Source organism: Aotus nancymaae, unplaced genomic scaffold, assembly GCF_030222135.1.
Source record: "Aotus nancymaae isolate 86718 unplaced genomic scaffold, 86718_ANA_hifiasm-v0.15.2.pri h1tg000014l, whole genome shotgun sequence".
NCBI lineage: Eukaryota > Metazoa > Chordata > Mammalia > Primates > Aotidae > Aotus > Aotus nancymaae.
In genome coordinates, this window is record NW_026988425.1 from 104,034,409 (window position 1) to 104,054,690 (window position 20,282).

The 20,282-nt window shown below is 37.7% G+C and overlaps 1 protein-coding gene and 1 long non-coding RNA gene across 11 annotated transcripts in view; one reads left to right on the forward strand and one right to left on the reverse strand.

Moving 5' to 3' along the window:
* The window catches only part of LOC105731961 (uncharacterized), a 71,265-nt gene extending 64,091 nt beyond the window's left edge, over window positions 1-7,174 (forward strand). For all 3 annotated transcript variants that reach the window (XR_001110858.3, XR_010342625.1, XR_010342626.1), the window contains 2 exons: window positions 5,733-6,055; window positions 6,465-7,174. This is a non-coding gene — a long non-coding RNA (uncharacterized LOC105731961). The remainder of the gene's footprint in view (window positions 1-5,732; window positions 6,056-6,464) is intronic.
* The window catches only part of NREP (neuronal regeneration related protein), a 259,905-nt gene that overhangs the window by 3,745 nt on the left and 235,878 nt on the right, over window positions 1-20,282 (reverse strand). For 4 of the 8 annotated variants that reach the window (XM_064376210.1, XM_012473930.2, XM_012473928.2 and 1 more), the window contains one exon: window positions 2,353-2,430. In XM_064376210.1, the coding sequence (XP_064232280.1) occupies window positions 2,353-2,430 (78 nt within the window). Of the gene's footprint in view, window positions 1-2,352; window positions 2,431-5,184; window positions 5,309-8,458; window positions 8,607-20,282 lie in introns of those variants that run through there. The other 4 variants (XM_064376211.1, XM_064376212.1, XM_012473924.2 and 1 more) reach the window with 2 other exon arrangements.

Consider the following 20,282-nt stretch of genomic DNA (forward strand, 5'->3'; position numbering starts at 1 on the left):
TGAATTTACCATTCTTATTATTTTTCTGTTTCAAGGTCAGAGATGATAGATAAAGGTTTCTTCATTCATTATTCATGTTCTGAGTGCCTACTATTGCTGGAGTACTCTATTCGATTTTAAGCTTAGAGACTGAAACAGAAAATCAGTCCCTGCCCATCTCACCCTTCATTAACTTGCTGTGTGGAAGACAGTCATACAGACTGGACCCTAATGAGGCAATGGTAGTAAGGCCCACAGAGAAGTATGCTACTAAAGCACCCCGAGGGACAGAACTCAACATGCCGCTGGGGTCAGGTGCTCCTGAGGAGACAGAGTTCTGTGCATCCTCCCTGTGGGGTCCTGGAATTACTAGATTTCAATCCTCTTCCCCTGATTGATTTCAGTGCACTCCCCTCCACTATTTTTTTTTTTTTTTAATAAAAGCTTTCTGCCCCCACTAAAGGAATTCTAGGTTCCTGCGATAAGTGGAGGAGGCATTTTGAAGATGGGACACAAAGAAGTCTTCTTTCTCTTTCTCGAAAAGTCAGACCTTATAAAAGAATTCAAGCAAAAAAAAAAGTCCATCCATGGAGAAAATAGTTCCTCTCTCATCCAGCACATAATTGTGTCTACAGAACTGAGAGACTTGAGTAATTCAAGAGGCTAGGGGTTGGGGGGCAGATGTGTCCAGTGGCTCCCACAGCCCCGCTGTCCTGGAAGTCATGCCAGTTAATGTGCCTCGGGGTGGATCAGCCCTTCTGACGGATGACTACTAGGAAATTAATTCCCAGTTACTCAATAATGTGCTTCGGACCAAGTTAGTCAAGATTGTTTTTCCTACAATTATGCAAAGATATGCTTTTCTAGAAGGGAACTTCTGGAGAAAAACCAAATAAACTATGCTTAAAATATTATTCTCATATTTAGAGAAGGAAGAACTTAAAATAGCAGAAGACCAGAATACCATGATCCACTGTGCCCACCCAGGGGAGCATGTCTTTCTTTGTGTGGGGCAAGACCTAGCACCCCAGGGCTGGCTTTCTAAGAGTAGGGGGAGGCACCATTGATCATATCGAGGAATTATGCCTAGTCTTGCCCCTATGTCATCAGTATCAAAGAGAGGACCTTTGGATGCTTGAATGAGGCAAAAACTAATGCGAATGCTAGACCTTGCCTTGTTTTCACATCTTGCCCTCAGCTGCCTCAAGAGAATTATGCCCTGATCTGGCACAGTGATGAATGTCTACAGTTATACTGCTGTTGCCGTTGGTGTGCTGTTGGTGAGGTGTGGGTGTGTTTTAAGGAAAGCGCTACTATTTTAGCTCTCTTCCACTCCAGCTCTACAAATCAGTGCAAGTTTAGTTCAGGCAGGGCCAAACCATTTTGTTCACCTACTTTCCTGCCAGTGATTTCAACCTTGACCTTCAAAAATACTCGGCAAGATTAAAAGTGATTTAAGATTGTTTTCTTTCAGTGCAAACTGCCAGTTGATACAACCTCTTCAGTTTCTGCCTGCCTGTGTAAGATAGGCAATTGTTGAGACTATTTAGTATAAATAAAATAATTGCTTAAACATTGAAATACTAGTAATAGCTGGGGGAGGCCTCACCATTAGTCAACTACACTTTCAAACAGAAATTTTATTTTCAGTGGATTCTATTTTTCTTTATTAACTGCAAAATCAGCAAGTCATTGGTAAAAAGTACACTCTTCCTGCCTGAGGTCAAACAAGTATTTACCGTAACAGGCAAAGTCCAATATCTAGTAAAAACTGGTAAGTAGTTGTTACTATTTGTTTCAGAAATTATGCTAGAATCAAAAATATAAATTTTACAGATATTCTTAAGGCAGAGAACTGCCACACCTATGATGTCAGAACAATGAAACCATGTTTACAAAAAATGTTTTTTAGGCTTAAAAATTAGAAGAAAGGAATGTAACAGTTTTTTGTTCCTCCCATTTTTGCTTAATGGATAATCTTGTATCAGACCTTCAGACATTATTAGCAGACAATTATGTCATCATCTTATACTTTTAAGATATCTTTTAGTTTGGTCATTGTATTTGAGTTTGTCTAACCAGGAATGAAATAGATTTAAAACCTGTGAAGCGTATACTTGATAAACTGATTCCATGTTTTAAATGAAAATTTGCTTTTATCAAGAAAGGAAGATAATGTGAACTTTAAGTCATAAAACTTTAGGATATTTTTAAAAAGTATGTTATTTCCAAGGTCATCATAGTGTCAGATTAATAGGTTGTTATAGTAGCCTATAATGGATGTTAAAATGAAAAAGGAAAAGCTCTGATATTTTTAAACAATTGTTTCTATATTGAAAACAGTGTTAACAAAATGGCATCTAGGGATCTTACCTTAGGAAGCCTTCCCTCCATCTCCTTGTTTGGAAATGGTTCTTGATTGACCCAGACCAACAGCTCTGGGTAATAAACCTATAGAGACACAAAAGCATAACATTCAGATTAAAAACAGGATCCACTCTGAAACCACATGCGATAAGCTGAATGAGCTCAATTCTCCTCAGTGGTCACTTACTCCCAACTACAACTTAGAGCACTGGGGAAACCATTAACTCTTTGAAACTGTTAGTGTGCTTCTGAACACACACTCCACTCAGGAGAGTTTCAGCTCCATGTCTTCCAAGATGAAGTCCAATAAACCAGAGATATCAATCAATGTTATTTTTAGCAGGCAAAGTAGCAGCTTAATGATATGTCTTGGCTGAGTCACTAAGTCACCAGGGAGGTCTAACTTTCAAAGCAACCTATGCTAAGTATCTTTGCACAAAACTCCATCAAACATTGTTAAGGGTTTTTATTAGAAGGCTAAAGATTATGAACAGAGTAAAAGAGGAAAGAAAGCATCCCGGATTCTCTCCAAGTCCATGTGGCCAGTGACAACACATTCTGCCCAGCTGCCTGAAACAGCCAAGTGTCTGAGGGAGGGGTGGGAGACAGGTGTCATCACCATGAATGATTCAGAGAATACTAGCTGATGAATTCAGTGGTGGGAGGGGGTGGAGCGAGGGAGTGGAACTGAGTAACTCTGCTTTAAATATACAAAGGATGATTAGTACAAGGTTGCTGACCAGCTGTTCTCTATCTTCAGTACCGACAGGCATGAGCTGGGAAAAGCCTTAAAATCACAACTAAGATTTGGGTCAGCTCTAAAGAAGAACTTCGCATAAGAATTGTTAAATTACTAAAAGAAATTAGAGAAAAACTGTAAAATATTCTTTAAAAAATTTAGAAGGAGAATCCAACAGCCATCTGTCAGGTCTAATTCACATTTAATATAGTCCTGATTGAAAGCAAGAGTGAAATTAGGTAAGATTCCCTCCAGATCTGATTCTCCAAATTCTGTAAATAAGTGTCACATTTAATAAACAGTAATTAAGAGTCACACCTCATTAACAGATTAACAGACTTAGATGTCTGTTTAGAGTTTGTTTTTGGAAGCTCTAATTGAGGTAACCTAATCATTGAGTTGACTGTAATGCTTGGTATAACCTGATCAATCCATTTGGTCAGGGGATCTAGGGTAGGAAATGGGGATGGCTAACTGTGTTCACTCTTTGGAATGATGGAACAGTAACTATCTTTGCTCTACACCAGTGACATTTATAGCACATCCTAGCTTACAAAGCAATTTTGCATACATTACTTAATTTGTCCTGATAAGCCTATATATTGATCTTATCATTAAACAAATGAAGAAATTGAAACTCAAAAACGTTAATGACTTGCCCAAAAAGTCACACAGGCAGTGTAGGGTAGGACTGAAACTCAAAGTAGGTTTCCAGATTCTAAACTTCATTTACTTCCACTATCCTGCTGCCCTCGCATTATCCCAGAATGCAAATCGCCTACCACCACTCCACTCCCTCAGAATTACACCAGTCCACAGCCGCCACCCAGGTTTGGTTCTTAAAGAGAGCTCATCCTGCAAGAGCTGTAACTATTTTCTCTTAGGACTGGGTCTGCTTTCTGAGCCACGTGGTTCTCCACAACCCAACCACCTTACTTCTCCACATATTTCCTCTCCTCTGCCTAGCTCCTTCAGAAAGTATTCCACCATCTGCCTTGTTTGGGACAAGCAGCCATTTCTGACATTTCCTTTATCCAGGAATGAGTGAAGAAAACACAGTAACAATCTCAAATACACAAGCTTTTTTCAAGACTTACAACAAAGTCATAGCACACAAAATCCCTTTGGACTTGACTGTGGGGGACCCCAAATTTGAATCTACTGTTAAATTCACTTAATATAAATGGATATAAAGTGATTACATTTCTATATTACCACTTTAAAAATCATATTTTAAGTACAGTCTTAAAATATTAGTGAGAAATTAAGCTCTGTTGGAAACCAAAAACGTTGATAAAAGTACATTAAACACTTTGTAGACATGGAAAGCAATGAAAAGCAAGGTCAAGTGAGTATTGTCATTCCTGTGTTCTTGTGCTTTGCTGGGATATTCCATTTTAACGAAATGAGACTGCTTTAACATTTAACTTCTAAGCATCAGTACTAAAATCACCCAATTCTACTTTGTAGGGGAAAATAGCTTGCCTCTCAGAAATTATTACACCTATTCTAACAATCTGTTGTTCCAAGAACTCTCCATTTGCCCAAAAAAAAAAAAAAAAAAAAAGCCAATGACTTTTGCCAAAGAACTCAGGCACATGAATATCTGACAGCAAAACACACATGACCAAGGAGACTTTCTCCCTCACTTCATGTATGTTACATTGACCAAAGCATTTTTTTTTTTTAGTATTAGGCATTTACAGCACATTAAGTATTTGAATCATAAAGTAATCATTGTATACTTTTAGAAAAATGAACATTGCTTTGGCCTTGTGGTATTCTTCCAATCGACTTCAAAGTCAGAGCCTTAAGCCAAAAATGGCAGGGACAGAGGAGTGTCAGTTACATTCTTAAAACCTGCTTGGCTGATGTCTAAGAACTCAGCATATCCCTAGGCATAGTATCTAAAGGAGATATTTAAACTTATTTTTTTAAGCAAAGTTAGTTCTAAGAAACAGTCGTAAATTACTGGAAATAAAAACATTACATTGTTGTATCTATCTGCATTACAGCATTGTTCTTTCTTTTACCTGCAGTATTTTGAGACCCTAAAGTGAAGGGCTTAAAGAAAAGATCTATTGACGATTGTTAATTACCTTTGCTCTCAAATGATTCAGACCTGACTTCTGGTATTCCACAAGGGCCTCGACTTCCATTCCATTCCATTCCCAGTGCTGGAGGTGGAGAATGGGTGGTCCCAAGCAACAATCAGTTGCCTTTCTGTCAAAAGCAGTCTCAGTTGAAATGTACTGTATTTTCTCTGCCTCTTCTCATCAGAACATGTTCTAGTCTACTAGCCAGGTTCTACTTCTGGCAGTTAGAAGTCAAATCAAAAAGTGGCAGTCAGTGCCACTTTTCAGCTTCAAGTTTCTTACCAGCCTCTGTGCATTCATGCAGCAAGAGTTCATGAAATAGTTGCAATGTGCTGGACACTGTTTGTTAGGTTCTGGGGATTGCGAAAGAAATAGAGTTCCCACCTTCTAGGAGCTCAAGTCTGGGGGAGGGGCAGGTACAGCATGGGTGATCAAGCCACAAAAATACACTTTTAAAAATGTGGGTCATAGGCTGATTTGTATTACCTCAAAATTCATATTGGGAAGTCCTAACCACCAGTACCTCAGAATGTGATTGTATTTGGATACAGGATCTTTACAGAGGCAATTAAGTTAAAATGAGGACATCAGGTGGCCCCAATCTGAAGTGACCCATGTCCTTCTAAGCACAGACACACAGAGGAAAGACCATATGAAGATAAAGGGAGAAGACAGCCATCTACAAGCCAAGGAGGAAGGCCTCAGAAGAACCCAACCCTGCCAACGTCTTGATCTCAGACTTCGAGACTCCAGATTGTAGAAACTAAATTTCTGTTGTTTAAGCTACCCAGTCTGTGGCACTTTGTTATGGCAGCCCTTGCAAACTAAATACAGTGTGCTTTTTGAGTGCAATAACAAAAAAAGAAATACACAGGTATGTCCAGTTTAATAGCTGCTGGAACATATATATCAGACTAAACAACAGACAAAACCAACATTTAGCATAATATCCAGTAGTGCTGTCAACAAAGGAAATGGGGGTGGGAGTGAGCACATCTGGGAGGGCATTTGATGGCTGTCACATGCAGCCAAGGAAGATGGGTGAGGGATAAGTAAAGCAAAATTAAGCTCCATGCTGACAACTGGCCCTGTGGCCAGGAGGTCTCCCTGCAGCCCCCAGGGGCTGCAACAGTAACAAGACCAACGTGAACCCATGAGTTTCCGTGCCCTCAGTTTTCTAACCAGTTCAGAATATTAGGAACTGACAATGACGCTATAACTGAAGCTTTTGAGTGCTGATAATATGAGGAACAGAAAACTGATAAGTTGATCGATCTTTCTAGAGTCCATCTGTGCTTGCTGACCTGTAAAGCTGCCCATTCTTCTTGGTACTCATCAACAGACACTCCAAACATGGACACGTGGCTAATACTGCTTTCCATTCATTCCCTGTCTGAATTCAAGTTTGTGTTTTTCATTAACTTTGTTCACTGAATTTTCTCTCTATTGTTGTTTTGGTGGTTTGCATCTCAAAAATTTAAGTATTCTGGGTATGGGAATACCTCAAAACTGTTGTTGTATTAAACAAGTAAACCAAAGTTTGCATTAATCTTAACAAAATGTATGTCTTCTTTTAAAACTGTTTTTTTCCATGTATATAATAAACAACTGGGTTTTTTTGCCCAAGCAAAATCCTCAAAACCCTCTAGAATACTATTCTTCCAGAAATCAATTAGAAAATCAGAAAAGCAAGTCATACCTTCAACAATTGAGAAAACAAAAATGACAGTTTTTAAAAAAAAAGTAGGGGGAAGGAAAATTTTGTTACTTTAATTTGGAGAATATGCAATGGTTTCATTTGAATTCTGGGAAATTTTGAGGGTTTATACTTGTCATTTAATATATTGGTTGATGCATCTTTTTCTATAATGTTATATTTATCTCACAGACAATTAGGTTGAAAAACAACAGAACGTCATCAAGAACCATGCTGGTTTCAAACACACTAATCATGACATATGTATTTAGATATTCTTGAGCAATTCTTAGGAAAAACCAATATTATGCTTTTGAGTATAATTAATATATTTAAAGCAACTCTATATTTAAATATGACTTATAGTGAACATGTGCTATTTCTTGCTCATTCTCTTAAACGTATTGATAGTTGGGTACTTAAGCTTCAATATTCTATCACAGCATACAAATTGGAAATAAAATACTCAGGGTTTTGTCCTTCCTTTCTTTCCTTCCTCCCTTCTTTCCTTCCTTTCTTTCTTTTGAGTCTTGTTTAATTCTTTGGACAGTGTGTCATGAAAAATAACTGCATTTTTTAAAGTCTATAAAGTAATTAGCTTACCAGTAATTATTGCTTAGTATAAACTATTATTAATAGCTGATGACTAGTGCTCCAAATTAGAAAAATGTAGGAAAATTCAGAGACCAGTCCTCCAAGTTCCTAAAAAATATGCAAACTAGATAATTGCTTAAATTATTTTTCAGTTTTCAAGCTTTTCATTTCAAAATGTGCTATTTTTCAATGGCATGGTCCACATACAGAATCAACCTAAAACTTCTCTGACATGTTTCCCATCACTTCTACACTGCATGTAAAATTCGAATCATATCTACTTATTACCTGTTTCTAAATTTGTATTTTCTTGTTAATTTACTGTCTTTATACATCTTTTTTTCAGAGGCTAAATACACCACACACATAAATGCTGCTTACTTCAATAGTTAACACACATTTTCAGGAATCTGCCATGAAGATAGGTTGCATGGTTTGGTTGTTAATGACCGTAACTGTAACATTATTCTTTATCCCTGATGGGGTCCCTGATATGGTTAAAAGATGCACACACAGCTCCTTTATAACTTAACAGGATGGGTATCTATCCCCTGCGATTACGAAAGTGGACTAGGGCAGCAGGTGTCCAGCCTACATAATCAATTCTTTCTGCAGCAAAGGGGTGTATTTCATAATCCCTCTGCTAATTAAATAGCATGTGTCCATATGTGTACACGTTTTATTCTGCCTAATTGGCCAGGAGGCTGTGAAACCTAGAACTGTATTTCAAGGAGAATTCATGTGCATATACATACACTTCCTTTCTGAAAAACCCCTTTGAAGTGGTGCTATAAAGAATCTCCCTCAAAAGCCACTCTGCTCCCAGGTGTTTACTGGTCATTTGAGAGGGCCAAATGTAAATTGAAACCATAAATGAACTACAAGGATCATTTTCTCTGAACAACATTACATCAAAGATTAGATGGTGCCAAAGGATGATGCACTGTGCTGTCTCTCTAGAGACGTAGTCTTAGAGATCTGCCTAACCTTGTGAACGCTGCTTGGAGAAGCGGCATACTGCGGGGAACATACGTTGCCTCTGGAAGACGAAAGGTAAGCCTGAGGAATGCCGGGCCATTCAGATAATGTGTGTTAACCTCTGCACATTCTGGAAAGCAGAATAAAAGTGTTGGGGCTTAGGTTGGCAAGCATTCTGGCTTGGGAGCTAAATGAAACATGCCCTGACCTAATTTAAACACACATACACTGGAGCTGGCTGTGGTAACAAAGGGTAATTACAGAGAATGCATTATGAACACCCAACTACTGCACTCTATAGTCATAAATGCCTTCCTGCTAGAAAGGAAAGGGCCTTTGTGGCTCCTGCTGACACTCCCTGAGTTTCACTGCCTGGTAAGTCCTCAACATGTACAAATAGAGGTTGGGGGAGGCAACTGTGTCTCAATAAGGAAGACAATGATGGCTCACTAATTGGTTAAACCCATTGGCATTAGCTTCGCTTCAGGTGCAAAGTCCCACTACCGGCACAGAAATGTTTTATTATTATTATTATGCCACAGATTATGTTACTGTCCAACATTACATGTCAGGCAGGCGAAAGATTTACAATTCTTGACTTTGTGAGTTGGGTGTCTGAAACAAGCTTTTCAGACTTTAATAGTGAAATCCTGTAAATTCACTCTGCTCACTGTGAAGCCATCTTGGGAGGCCACTGATGAATATGTGGGAACCTGACAGCTGTGGAATTTTATTTCTAGACTTAAACTAAGCAGAAAAAGGAAAAGGAAATCTCCTCACTGGCAACAAAATGAAAGTGTTTACATGTAAAATTAATCGTCAGCACAAAGAGCTTTCACAGTCTCTCTGTTCCACAATATAATATTCTGCTTGTTTGGCTGCTGAGTCTTTTAAGATTTTATTTCTAAGAATAATAGCAAATACTTTCAAGGAGGGAAACAAATCAAGTCAGGAGCCAGCCACAAAAGGTTAACAGAATTACCCGACTTTTCTTTTTCACCACTCCTTAAAACCATTCATTACATGAGTTTTCTAGGCTTTGATGGTACATGGTTCAAGGCCAGGCGCAGCAGCGGCCAGATAATTGAACACAGAGGTCAGCTGCAAACATTTATGTTGTGCAACATAGCGTTCCTCTTATCCCAGCCCCATTCCTTTCCAATAAGAGCACGTTTAGCACAAAGCAATCCACCTAAAGACTCCATAAATCCAAAAAAGGGAGTCACTGATCGAGGAATTCTCAGATTTCTGCCAAGGCACCCTCCTCTGGACTGGAGGTCAGCCTGGTACAGTAATCAGAGCCAAACTGTGGACTGGACTCAAGGAATTAAGTTCAGCACTTCAAATCTTGACTTTTAATGGGCAATTTTTCTTTTCAGCAATGAAGAGAAAGTACAAATAGCTGATAACAGCCCAAAGTAAACAAGGAGAAAAAGCGCAATAATAAAGCTCGGATACGAATCTTATAAGCAGTATGTAAGAAGAGTCTTTCCAAACGAAGGGAAAAAAATAAAGCAGCCTTTTAAAAATTTGGTTTGAGATTATGCAGTTGTGAGTGAACAATAAGAAAACAAAGGCCACAATACAAGATAGTTCCTCTCTTTAGCGAAGAAAAAAAAATCAGCCTTTGTTAGCTTGCAGCGAAAAGGCACCTCAGGCATTTAAGCACAGTATAAGCTTTTCTTTGCCCCTGTGACCTCAAGAAATATGTTAAGAAAATCTTTTTTACCTCCCTGGAGTGGAACCATAATAAATATTTACTTAACACATCTGAGTTCTAATCTGGATCACCTTATTCCATTATATAAATTGGTTTTCATTTGTAACCAAGAAATTAAGAACATGACATCTGGTGACTTTCTACTTTTAAGGTACATTAAGAATGAAAAAGGAAAGAAAGAAAAAATTTGAATACTAACTCTATATTATGCCCCAGCACACCAAACTGCACTTGTGAATTTTAGAATGGTATTCACCACAATTGAGAGTAAAAGCTGTTGATATGCTTTCTAATACTAGACATCTGGAGTAGCAGGGCTTTTTCCAAGCACATTCCAAGATTAATAGGAAACATCTAGACTTGCTTTTATTAGCTTGTTTGAATAATTTTAAGTATGCTCTGCCAGGTTTCACCTTCAAGTAACTATACAAAGTTTAATTTCTAGTCACCAAGAATGCTTTTTTTTCTTTCCTTCTGTCAAAAAATTACTGTGCTAGCCATTAAAATCTTAGGAAAAATTTCCCCCAACAACATGAAAGAATAATTACTCAAAAATACGACTTCTTTTGTTAAAGCCTTCACTTAAGGGCTAGTGAGATAAATATTTACTTATTTAGACATAGGATTTTGGATTTTTCTTGGTCTGGGTGGATGAGATAGCCACTTGCTTTGAAGAGTCTGAACATACTTCAAAGCATTCCTCTTGTTGACATGTGCAAGACAGACCTTTCCTGAAAGTCTGCATTTTCTCCTGAAGTGCTTATTCCAAAAGAAACTATTTACTCTTTCCAGCAATGGACCCTCTTCTACTGGTAGCAGCAAGCCCTTCAGCATTTAGCTAAAGTCATTTCACAGTTCAATGCTTGTCTTATACTGCCCTGGTCATTTAAAAACTGATGTCTCTTCAATAGCAAACAGCATCATAACAGACCACTAACTTTAGAAGGAAAGTGGTTTCTATTGCAGAAGGATGTAATTAAAATTGATGTAAATCACAGGCTACAGATTTCTTATCTGGTAAGGATTCTACCTTTTTTAAAAAAGAAGAAATATATCCAGATTTGTATCTATATGCTATTTAAATGCTCAGGACAAAAAGAGGCCACTAAGAGGCTTCTATGAAAACTCAGAAAACTAAAAGTACAACAAGACTAGAACAGGGTTAGAATGGATGTGCTCCTGCACACCACCTGGGTTTTCAACCCCTCTGGGTGGAGCCAAGACTGATTAAGCAGAAGGCTTCTCTGATGAAGGATTCAGTCAGGCAGTACCATTTGAGGCCAAGAAGACTGAAGGGAGGAGCTCCCAACCCAAACAGATAAAGGTGTTTCAGGCCTAGTAGTCACCTAAGAAACATATGCTTGAAGAGCTATGAAAATATCTACAAAAAGAATGCCAGACTAGAGGCTTAAGTTCCCTAGAAAAAGAATCACAGGTAGTTTAATTAATATGAAAAAGGTAGTAGTGGAAGCTCAGACTTTCATTCCAAATTCTGACTGTATTCTCCAACAAGAGAAGACCTCAACCACATGTTTTTCCCCTAAGTCTTTCTTCCATTGTAAACCAAATGTCACAACTATACTTCTCCAAAAGAAGGGAACTATGAGCAATAAACAGGTGTAGTTGGAACCCACAGAGACAGAATATGTAAATTTGGGAACCCACAGTTTTCTGTAGAAATGCATAATACAGTCCATTATGTTTTGTTTTGTTAATTTCAGGCATGTTTTCCAGGTGCACTCATTTAATCTTCACAATGTTACAGCAAGGAAGAAATAAACCCATATATATAAAGCACTGGCAACAGGGTCTGGCACATAAGTAAGCATATCTGTGTTAGCTACCACTGTCATCATCCTCACCATTTTACAGATGAGAATACTAAGGGAGAATAGTCAGGGAACCTGCCCAAGGTCTCCAGTGTTCATATGTTGCTACAGTTGAGGAAAAACTAGTCTTAGAGCAACAACTGTGGCTTGGCTACATTAAGACTTTGGATCTAATTAAACCCAAGCAATACTGGTAATACAGTTTTTTTTCCTTTTTTCAATGTTCCCTGGAAGGAAATGTCCAGCACAACATAAATATGTAGCAATCATTGCAGCTAATAACAAAATGCACTTGCTGAGAAACCAAAGTGTTTTAATATGACCCCCAAATGGACTCTCGAACAGTTCCTTCTCAGATGGCTACCAATAGACAATCTAATTCAGTACAGCTTTCTCTTTCATCAAATGCATTTGAAATCCTGTTCACTATAACTTTGCTTATCAAAAACTGCTTAGTTAAAAAATAAATGTTTTATCAATGAGCAGACACACAAACCATATATTGCATAAAACTGTATTTTTCCTCTCAATTGAAGAAGAAAATAAACATTTATTAGACAAGAGAGGCAGTATATAAACTACTAAGAATGATAAATTCAGAAAGAAAAATAAATTTAACCTGACTCCATTTGGAAACTTTTAATTAATGTATTAGAAATCTAGACAGTTCCAAAGATGGATAAATAGCAGGACAGAGATGGGGCAACAAACTAATGGTTAGTTGTTAACATCCTAAAGGTATCAAATAGCAAATAATAAGGTATGCTGTATTCGATCCTCAAATTGCAGGTAGAGTACTGTATTCAGTCACAGTCAGAGATGTGGTGACCTGCCGACTTCATCTAAACAACATAACAGCTGATCAATTTAGTAAAAATTCACATCGATCATGAGATGAATCATTTCAAAGATGCCAAAGAACAAATTTAACTGACTTCTGATTGAACTGATTGTGCCAGTGTAGACAGTCAAGCCTCGTATAACAAAATTAAAGTTTAAAAAGTGGTTCTCATATTTTTTTAAAAAAGGAAAAAGATTAGGCTTAATAAAGATTAAATGAAAAGATGTGGAGACTTGTCTCCCAGAACTTGATAACAAGATCAGAACAATTTAAGATTCTATTAATCAAGAAGTGAGAAAAATGTCTAAGACCAGGGCATTTCATGATGTATAATTAGACCCAAGACTCCACAGGGCAATAAGAAATGGAGACTCAGTTCTAGTTCACAGCATCCAGGCTTTGGAAAAGTTAAATCAAAATAATAAAGGACTAAAACTGAAAATAAGGGCTCAGAGATATGGACAGAATTTTTGATCCTACATTAACTACATTGGCTAGGTATATAATCTCAATTACCCAGTCAATTAATAAAGAAATATTTACTAAGTACTTTCTGCAGGTATTGAATATTTAGTAGGCAGTTTTAATCCTATACAATTAGCATCCTATCAAAAAGTAAGTCCGAAAAGTTTGGGCTGGAAATATCAAAGTAGCAAAGAAAATACTTTTTTTTTTTTTTTTCCAAAAGGATTTTTCCAAACAGCCACCAAATTCTGGGAAGTCTATTCTGGAAAGGGGTGGGTTAGTTAACATAATTTATCTATTCAAATTCTAACTGTTAACCACACAATTGAAATTGCGCTATTGCACGTATTTAAACAGTGCGTACGTCCCTGCACAGTATTCATTCTTTCAGCTAGTATTAATGAATTCCTACGATGCAGAAGGCACTAGGTTAAGTGCTCACCCACGTGTCACCTAACCCACATGGCACACTGATCCATGGAGACTCAGCAATGCCTGGCAAATGAGCACAAGAACAGACTTTCATATCACGTTTCCAATGAGCCTTTGGGTGGCTTTCACTTGGATGACTTAGTGGGAGGAATGAAACAATACTTCGTTGAGGAAATAGTTAATATCAAACCCTTACTTGGGTCATGTTTATTAGCCTAAGTTTTATCCATATAAATACTGACTAGCTTTCCCTTGATAGTCTACAAGTTGACTGGCAAAGAGGCAGTATCTTCTCCTAATTTCTACTCTTTCCTGTCCAAGAATAAGTTCTATATCAGACACCAACTTTATCCAGTAAAAGTGTCCTCAAAATGCCTGGACCCATTTTAAACAAAACAACTTTTGTAGATTTCTCCTTGTCCAGCCACTAGACTGTAGTACTTTTCCCTGCTGGAATTGTATCAAACTCAATTCAGCAGGAAGGCTGTTACCTGCCCCAGTAATCAAAGGACATGGTGTGTGATGGTGATCTGAGTAAGAGCTGGGATGGAGGAGAGGAGTTGGAGCTGGCAGCCACACCAAAACTTCTCTGAACATTATGAGTCTCCCTGTTGTTTTAATTACCTATTAGTGAGTCTTTGGCTCCGCATTTTTATTGGCAAAAACTACTTGGCTATTCCCCCTTCCTTTCCAATCAATGGCTCTGGTTCCCAAATTTCAGCAAAAAGGGGCAAACCGACCTTCCTTTCATGCACATTCTCTTATCCTTCTCCTTCTTGAATATATTTATATTTTGCTCCATGAAAGTAAGGATGCACACCGAACCAGTCTAAAATCAGGGATTTTAAAATATCTCTAGCTAGATTATTGTAACACTTTCAAGGCAAAAAGCTTAGATTAGAAACAATTATAAGGTAAGGATGGGCTATAATTTTACTTTAAGAGTTTTCATTACCCTGTGAAACCAGGGCAGATTTGCTCTACTGTCATGATTGCCTCAGACTACTGAGACAAACTGTGCTGCCCACTGGAAAAGCACCATTAATACCCTCATGCATAATGACGCCCCACAGCCAATGTTCTGGATAAGATGTGTGGCACTACCCTAAAATGACATTCCTCTTTCAGCAGACCATATCAACTTAGCTTTCTGGACTCTCAGGACCTCTTCTGCCTAAAGAAGTGCAAAAGAAAGGAACATAGAATTTAGAAGTTATTTTTGTAGTGTGCTTATATCTCACTTAACTCTTCCCCCTTACTTCCCAAACACAGAGCCTTCTCAAATATTCAGTGAGAGTCTCTTTTCAGTAGTAAATTGTTTACTGGTGTATGTTCATTTCATTCTCTGGACTGCCTGACTTGTAACTGAGCTATCGCAGCAGGGCAGTGTCCGGCCATAACTCACTGTAGATACCAAAGTGGGCTACCTGGTCCTGCTCAGAAATAACAGATCATCATGTATCCATGACCAGTGACTCATTCCTTTATTCCACAGACAGTTGTTGATCACTGAGGATGTGCCAGATCCTAGTTAGGTATGGGAACACAGATCAGACTGGTTCATGGTGTGGGATCTATTCCAAAGTCTCATTAGGAAATGTCAATGAAGGTTAGACTTTCCTTTCACTTTGTAGAAAGAGAACACCAAACCACTTTGTAGAAAGAGAACACCAAATAATTTCTCTACAATTTCATTACTGAGAGTTAGAGAACCTCAATTGCTACCAAAACGGGAAAGGTGTTGCTCACTTACTAAATGGTTAATATTCTTGTTTCAAGTTTACAACCTTGGAGGGTAGAAAAACATGCATAAATAAGCCAGCTTCAAGTATAAAGTTAAATGTGTGGTAAGTGTAGAGAGGAACAGAAGATGATTCCTGCTGGATATACCATGGTAAGTTTCAGAGAACAATTGTCATTCAAATTCAGTCTTGAAGAACGGCTTCATTTTGTTGGAGGTGCATTCCTTCTAGAACCAAGTAAGAAAGGCACAGAAGGAGGGATTGGGAAGGTTTAGAATAACAAGTGGCTTGGTCCCTCTAAGAAAATATCCACTGTGGCTAGAAATAGAGGATTAATTCATATAGTTCCTGACCTCCTGTCAAGCCACAGAAAATAAACTTAGGAAGTTCTCAATACAGCAGGTAAAAAAAAAAAAATTACTTCAAGGTATGAGGTGGAGAAGGCATAAAGAATTCAAGGAGCAATGCTTACCTAGGTCACTTTTACTGAGAGATTTACAGACAAGTCCCACCTCATCTGAAGGGGTTAAAAGAGTGAGTCACACCATTTCATGTTGAAAATCTTGCAGCTGATGCATTCCAAGGTAAGATTCTGTGCTGTTTATAAGAGATCGCAGGAAAAAAAAATCCTTCTTGGACTTGGCTTTCTCTGATTTTCATGTATCATGTGATGAGATTCCCTACCAGATTACCGACTAAATTAGTAACAGCCTGTAGGTCTCAAATTGTAAACAATTTTATTATGATGACGTAAGTGTTGGCTTATATTTTTGAATAAGTATGGTTAATCGGGAAGAAATGGAAAGAGAAAAGCAGCTGGATACATGTGGGTGCAAGTGATGAGCGCATGCCTGCACCCAGTCAGCCTCACAAGAGGGAAGCATGATCCCTCTACTGGGCATCTTGCACAGCAGCATCCTCCTCTCTGGCCAAGCAAACACTGCTGAACCTGCTGGGATTTGCCAATGAAAGTGCTGCCACTTTCTCAAGAAAAAGAAGATAAGCATGCGCCCTTTTCCCTTCCCAGTTCCTTCTAGCTACAGACCTTTCTTCTCTCCATCACTCCACCCCAGCCTAAGGGGCGTGAGAGGGAGCAAAGCAAGCTGTACCTTTAACCAGAAAGTGTAAGTGAGTGAGTGTGTGTGTTCTTTCCTGTTAAGCACAATCAAAAGGCAAAGAACCTGAGACAGGTTGGTAACCTGAGTGAGAGCCCTGGGCCATCTCTAAGATGCTTGCTCAGTGGCTTCCTATTGCTTAGCACATCAAGTCCTTGACTTCTAGGTCTAGTTTTTGAGGTCTGTCCTTGACAGCATAGAGATCCTAAACAGGAAGGAAGATTTCCCTTATGATAGTGAAAAGGTATTATGCTCACTCTTGCAAGCCTAACTTTCTAATGCACTCGTTTTATCTGGAATACTCCTCTCTCTCATCTAAAGCTACCCAAATATTCTTAATTTTTCATTTACTCAATATAAGGACTGGTACTAAGTTCTAGAAATAAAAGCTTAATAAGGTATAGTACTTACTCTCAGGGAGCATATAGTCCACTTCCAGGTTTCAAATTTTGTGTCAACTCCAATCAATTGTTAATGGTATCCTGGAACACTGTATTGAGGATTTTGAAATCATACTCAAGCTGAATAATAATGAGTTTCAAGGTTGATTAGCAATGTCTCCTACAGGTATAAAAGTTAATGATGGAGATAGCCATATATTTGCTATTTCTGGCTCTAGCTTAGTTTTGACCTTCTTAATAATAAGTTTTCCACGACTATACCCAATCCCCAGTCCTCGATAACATCACTCATACCATTTAGCACTCTATAGTTTTACATTGTTAAGTTTGCTGCACATCACAGAATCACAGAAAGAGATTCTATTGGAAATAAGTAGAGGCTATAAAGTTCAAATACTGGGACTAAAGATCCTCCTGGGTCCACACTGCAGGAAAAGCTGCTGTGAGCTTTAAATACCACAGCTGGATCCAACCCAGAGAGGTGGCATCGCATCGCACCGCACTGTCAGAGTGTAGCATTGGAAGCTGGGAAAGGTGAGCCATCACAAGTCATGCCATCACAAGTCACACTTTTCTGGCAAGTGCCACACTTTATGGTTTCACTGCATTTTGTTTTATCCCTTTAATAATGAAAAATAATTTGTTGTGTAAACTAAAATTGCATTCATTTCGGCTTCCTACCCCTTTCAAAAAAGAGGTTAAAAATACAAATTACTTCCAGTTCACAAAAACTAAATATGATTAAGTCACTAAGAATGGATTTTAAAAATTCAACTTAATAGATGTTAGGATGCATAGGCCAAATATTTATTCAACTTCTACCATATATTTAATACTTTACCAAGCACTGTATATGAAGTTTATAAATCCTCTGGAAGTCTGTAATTTAGTTGTGCAAAAAAAGAAATGCATACGATCCAACTAACAATGCCACCCTGGTTACTACTAATAACTGAATTGATATCTAGAATTTAGCTGAGAGCCATGTTAATGTTTACGTCCCAGACCATTAGGGCAGTTGATACTTATGCACTAACAGATCAATTTCAGGATCACTGCTATTTTTTAAATCACTAAGATGAACTATTCTTGAAGCTCTTCCTAGGTGTAAAATATATTCTAGAAATGTCCATTTCAAATAAATTTACACCCAGTAAATGATATTTTTAGCAATCATAATTTCTACAGATGTGGACTAAGAATTTATGATTAACCTCATATCCAGTTTGAAGTAGAGGAACCCTTTAAAATTGATATATTGCAATATATCTTCATCAACCAAGATGACATAGTCCAAGTACATTCGATACATTTTCCTCTGGTATATTCAGATTGGATTTGCTGGTAAGATTTCCTTATCCCTAGTTTTTTCTTGTATAACACAGGAATTACAAAGATAATTCAGGCAAATCCTTCCCACTCCTACATCACTCCAGCAACAGTTTGCATTACCAAGATGAATCAGACAAAATCAATTTTTTGAGCATAATTATTCAGATAATTATTTCGATCTTCCATTTCACTTTGGCTTTGAGGATATAGCCTTAAAAGACTTTCCATCCAGGAAAAACACTAATAAAAATATGTAGGACCAAGGGAGCTATGGCATTTCACACCAAGGATCGCCAGTCAGCCCAGTGCATCTGAATGCCACATCAGGTCTTTAACTGAGCAGGTAAATGAATACTTCAAAGCATAAAATTCATTAACAGCCAAGTATAAATTTGGGTATTACTCATTTGGTTTAGCAGAGTATTCACGTTTTAGAAGTGTATTTTCCTATTTTAGAAATATTCATCTCAGGATTTATAATAAAGTAAATTTCTTCAGTGTATTTATGATTATGATCTGCTTTACATCTTTTAAAGAACTGTATCAGGTTAAAATGTAATGATACTCGGAACAGGTGTTTATTCCAAGATTGCTGCTCAAATACCTTTTCCTACCTGAATTATCTCTATAGCTCAAGAGGAAGCTGGACTGGCTTAACCCAAATAGACTATCCCTACTGTCCTAATTCCCCAAACAACTCCCAATTCTCCCCCTCACCATTCACTGGAAACTGGTGAAAAAGACGGTACCATATAAAATTACCCTCCTAGGTACACTTCAGCATCTTCACAATCAAAAGTCACTGAGCAACTGGCACATTTACATTCTCAACCCAATGGCACAAGCTATGAATAGGACTTCATCCCTCCCCAATCTTTGTCTTTTTCTTTAAACAAGGAAACCTTATGTTAATGGAGAGATTATTGAAAGAGTCTTCTTGTAAACCCATGAATGCCACTTCAGACTGTACAGAAAGCAGAGCTCTGTGAATGGTACAATGGAGTCAACTCATCTGTTTTAAAAGCTCAGCATCAGTCTTAAAGAGAACTTATATTGTTCCAATTTCTAGGTCCCTGTTAAAACGTAATAAGCCCATGCTTATGTCACTGTGAGTCCATGGCACACACACACTTAGAGGCAAGTTTACTATGTAGAAGGCACTCATGTTGAAAACCAGGACTTAACCTTGACAATGGATTAAATAATTTAGTTTTTCAAACTATTCAATAGGATCATCTACCGACTTTGAAATATTTTCTTCTCATTAACCTATCTGAAGCAGGTACCTTTAAAATAGAATACCTAAATAGTAAGAACTCACATAAAATACAATCATAGCAATTAAAATTTAGCAAAAAGCCAAATATAAATCAAAGAAATGTCAAACACTCAATATCCTGCTAATTGAAAAAAAAAAAAAGTAGAGGTGGGAGAGGCACATTTACTAGAAAACAAAAAGCTGGAGAATGAGTTACTAAAAAAAATTCTGTTCAAGTAAGATACAGCAAACTATACTCAAAAGTGACACTTAGAACAGTACTCTTGAGTTGCACAACCCCAGGTGCCACCACGCACAACTGTAATCTCTGTAAATAGCACTTCCTGCAGTTGTGCTCAAGGAGCCCATTCACAGGACACAATGTGATTGGTGCCTCCTAGAGCTGCACAAGTTGATTATATTTTTTTGATGACACGGAAGGCATTCGAGAATTCTTATGTGTCTCCACATTATTGTTGTAAAACACCATCATTTTAGGTATGTAAAAAGTCTAGATATTGAATCACTATGTTATGAATTCTGGAATGTACTGGATAATTTCTTACACTAAAATGAGCTGATTATAAATTTGTATTTGAAATAAGCCCTTTACTAAATAGGTTAAATACACTGAAATTAGATCCTCTTTAGTGTTTTAAATTATGTAAATGGAAATGCAAACAGGAAAGCCAGGCTTA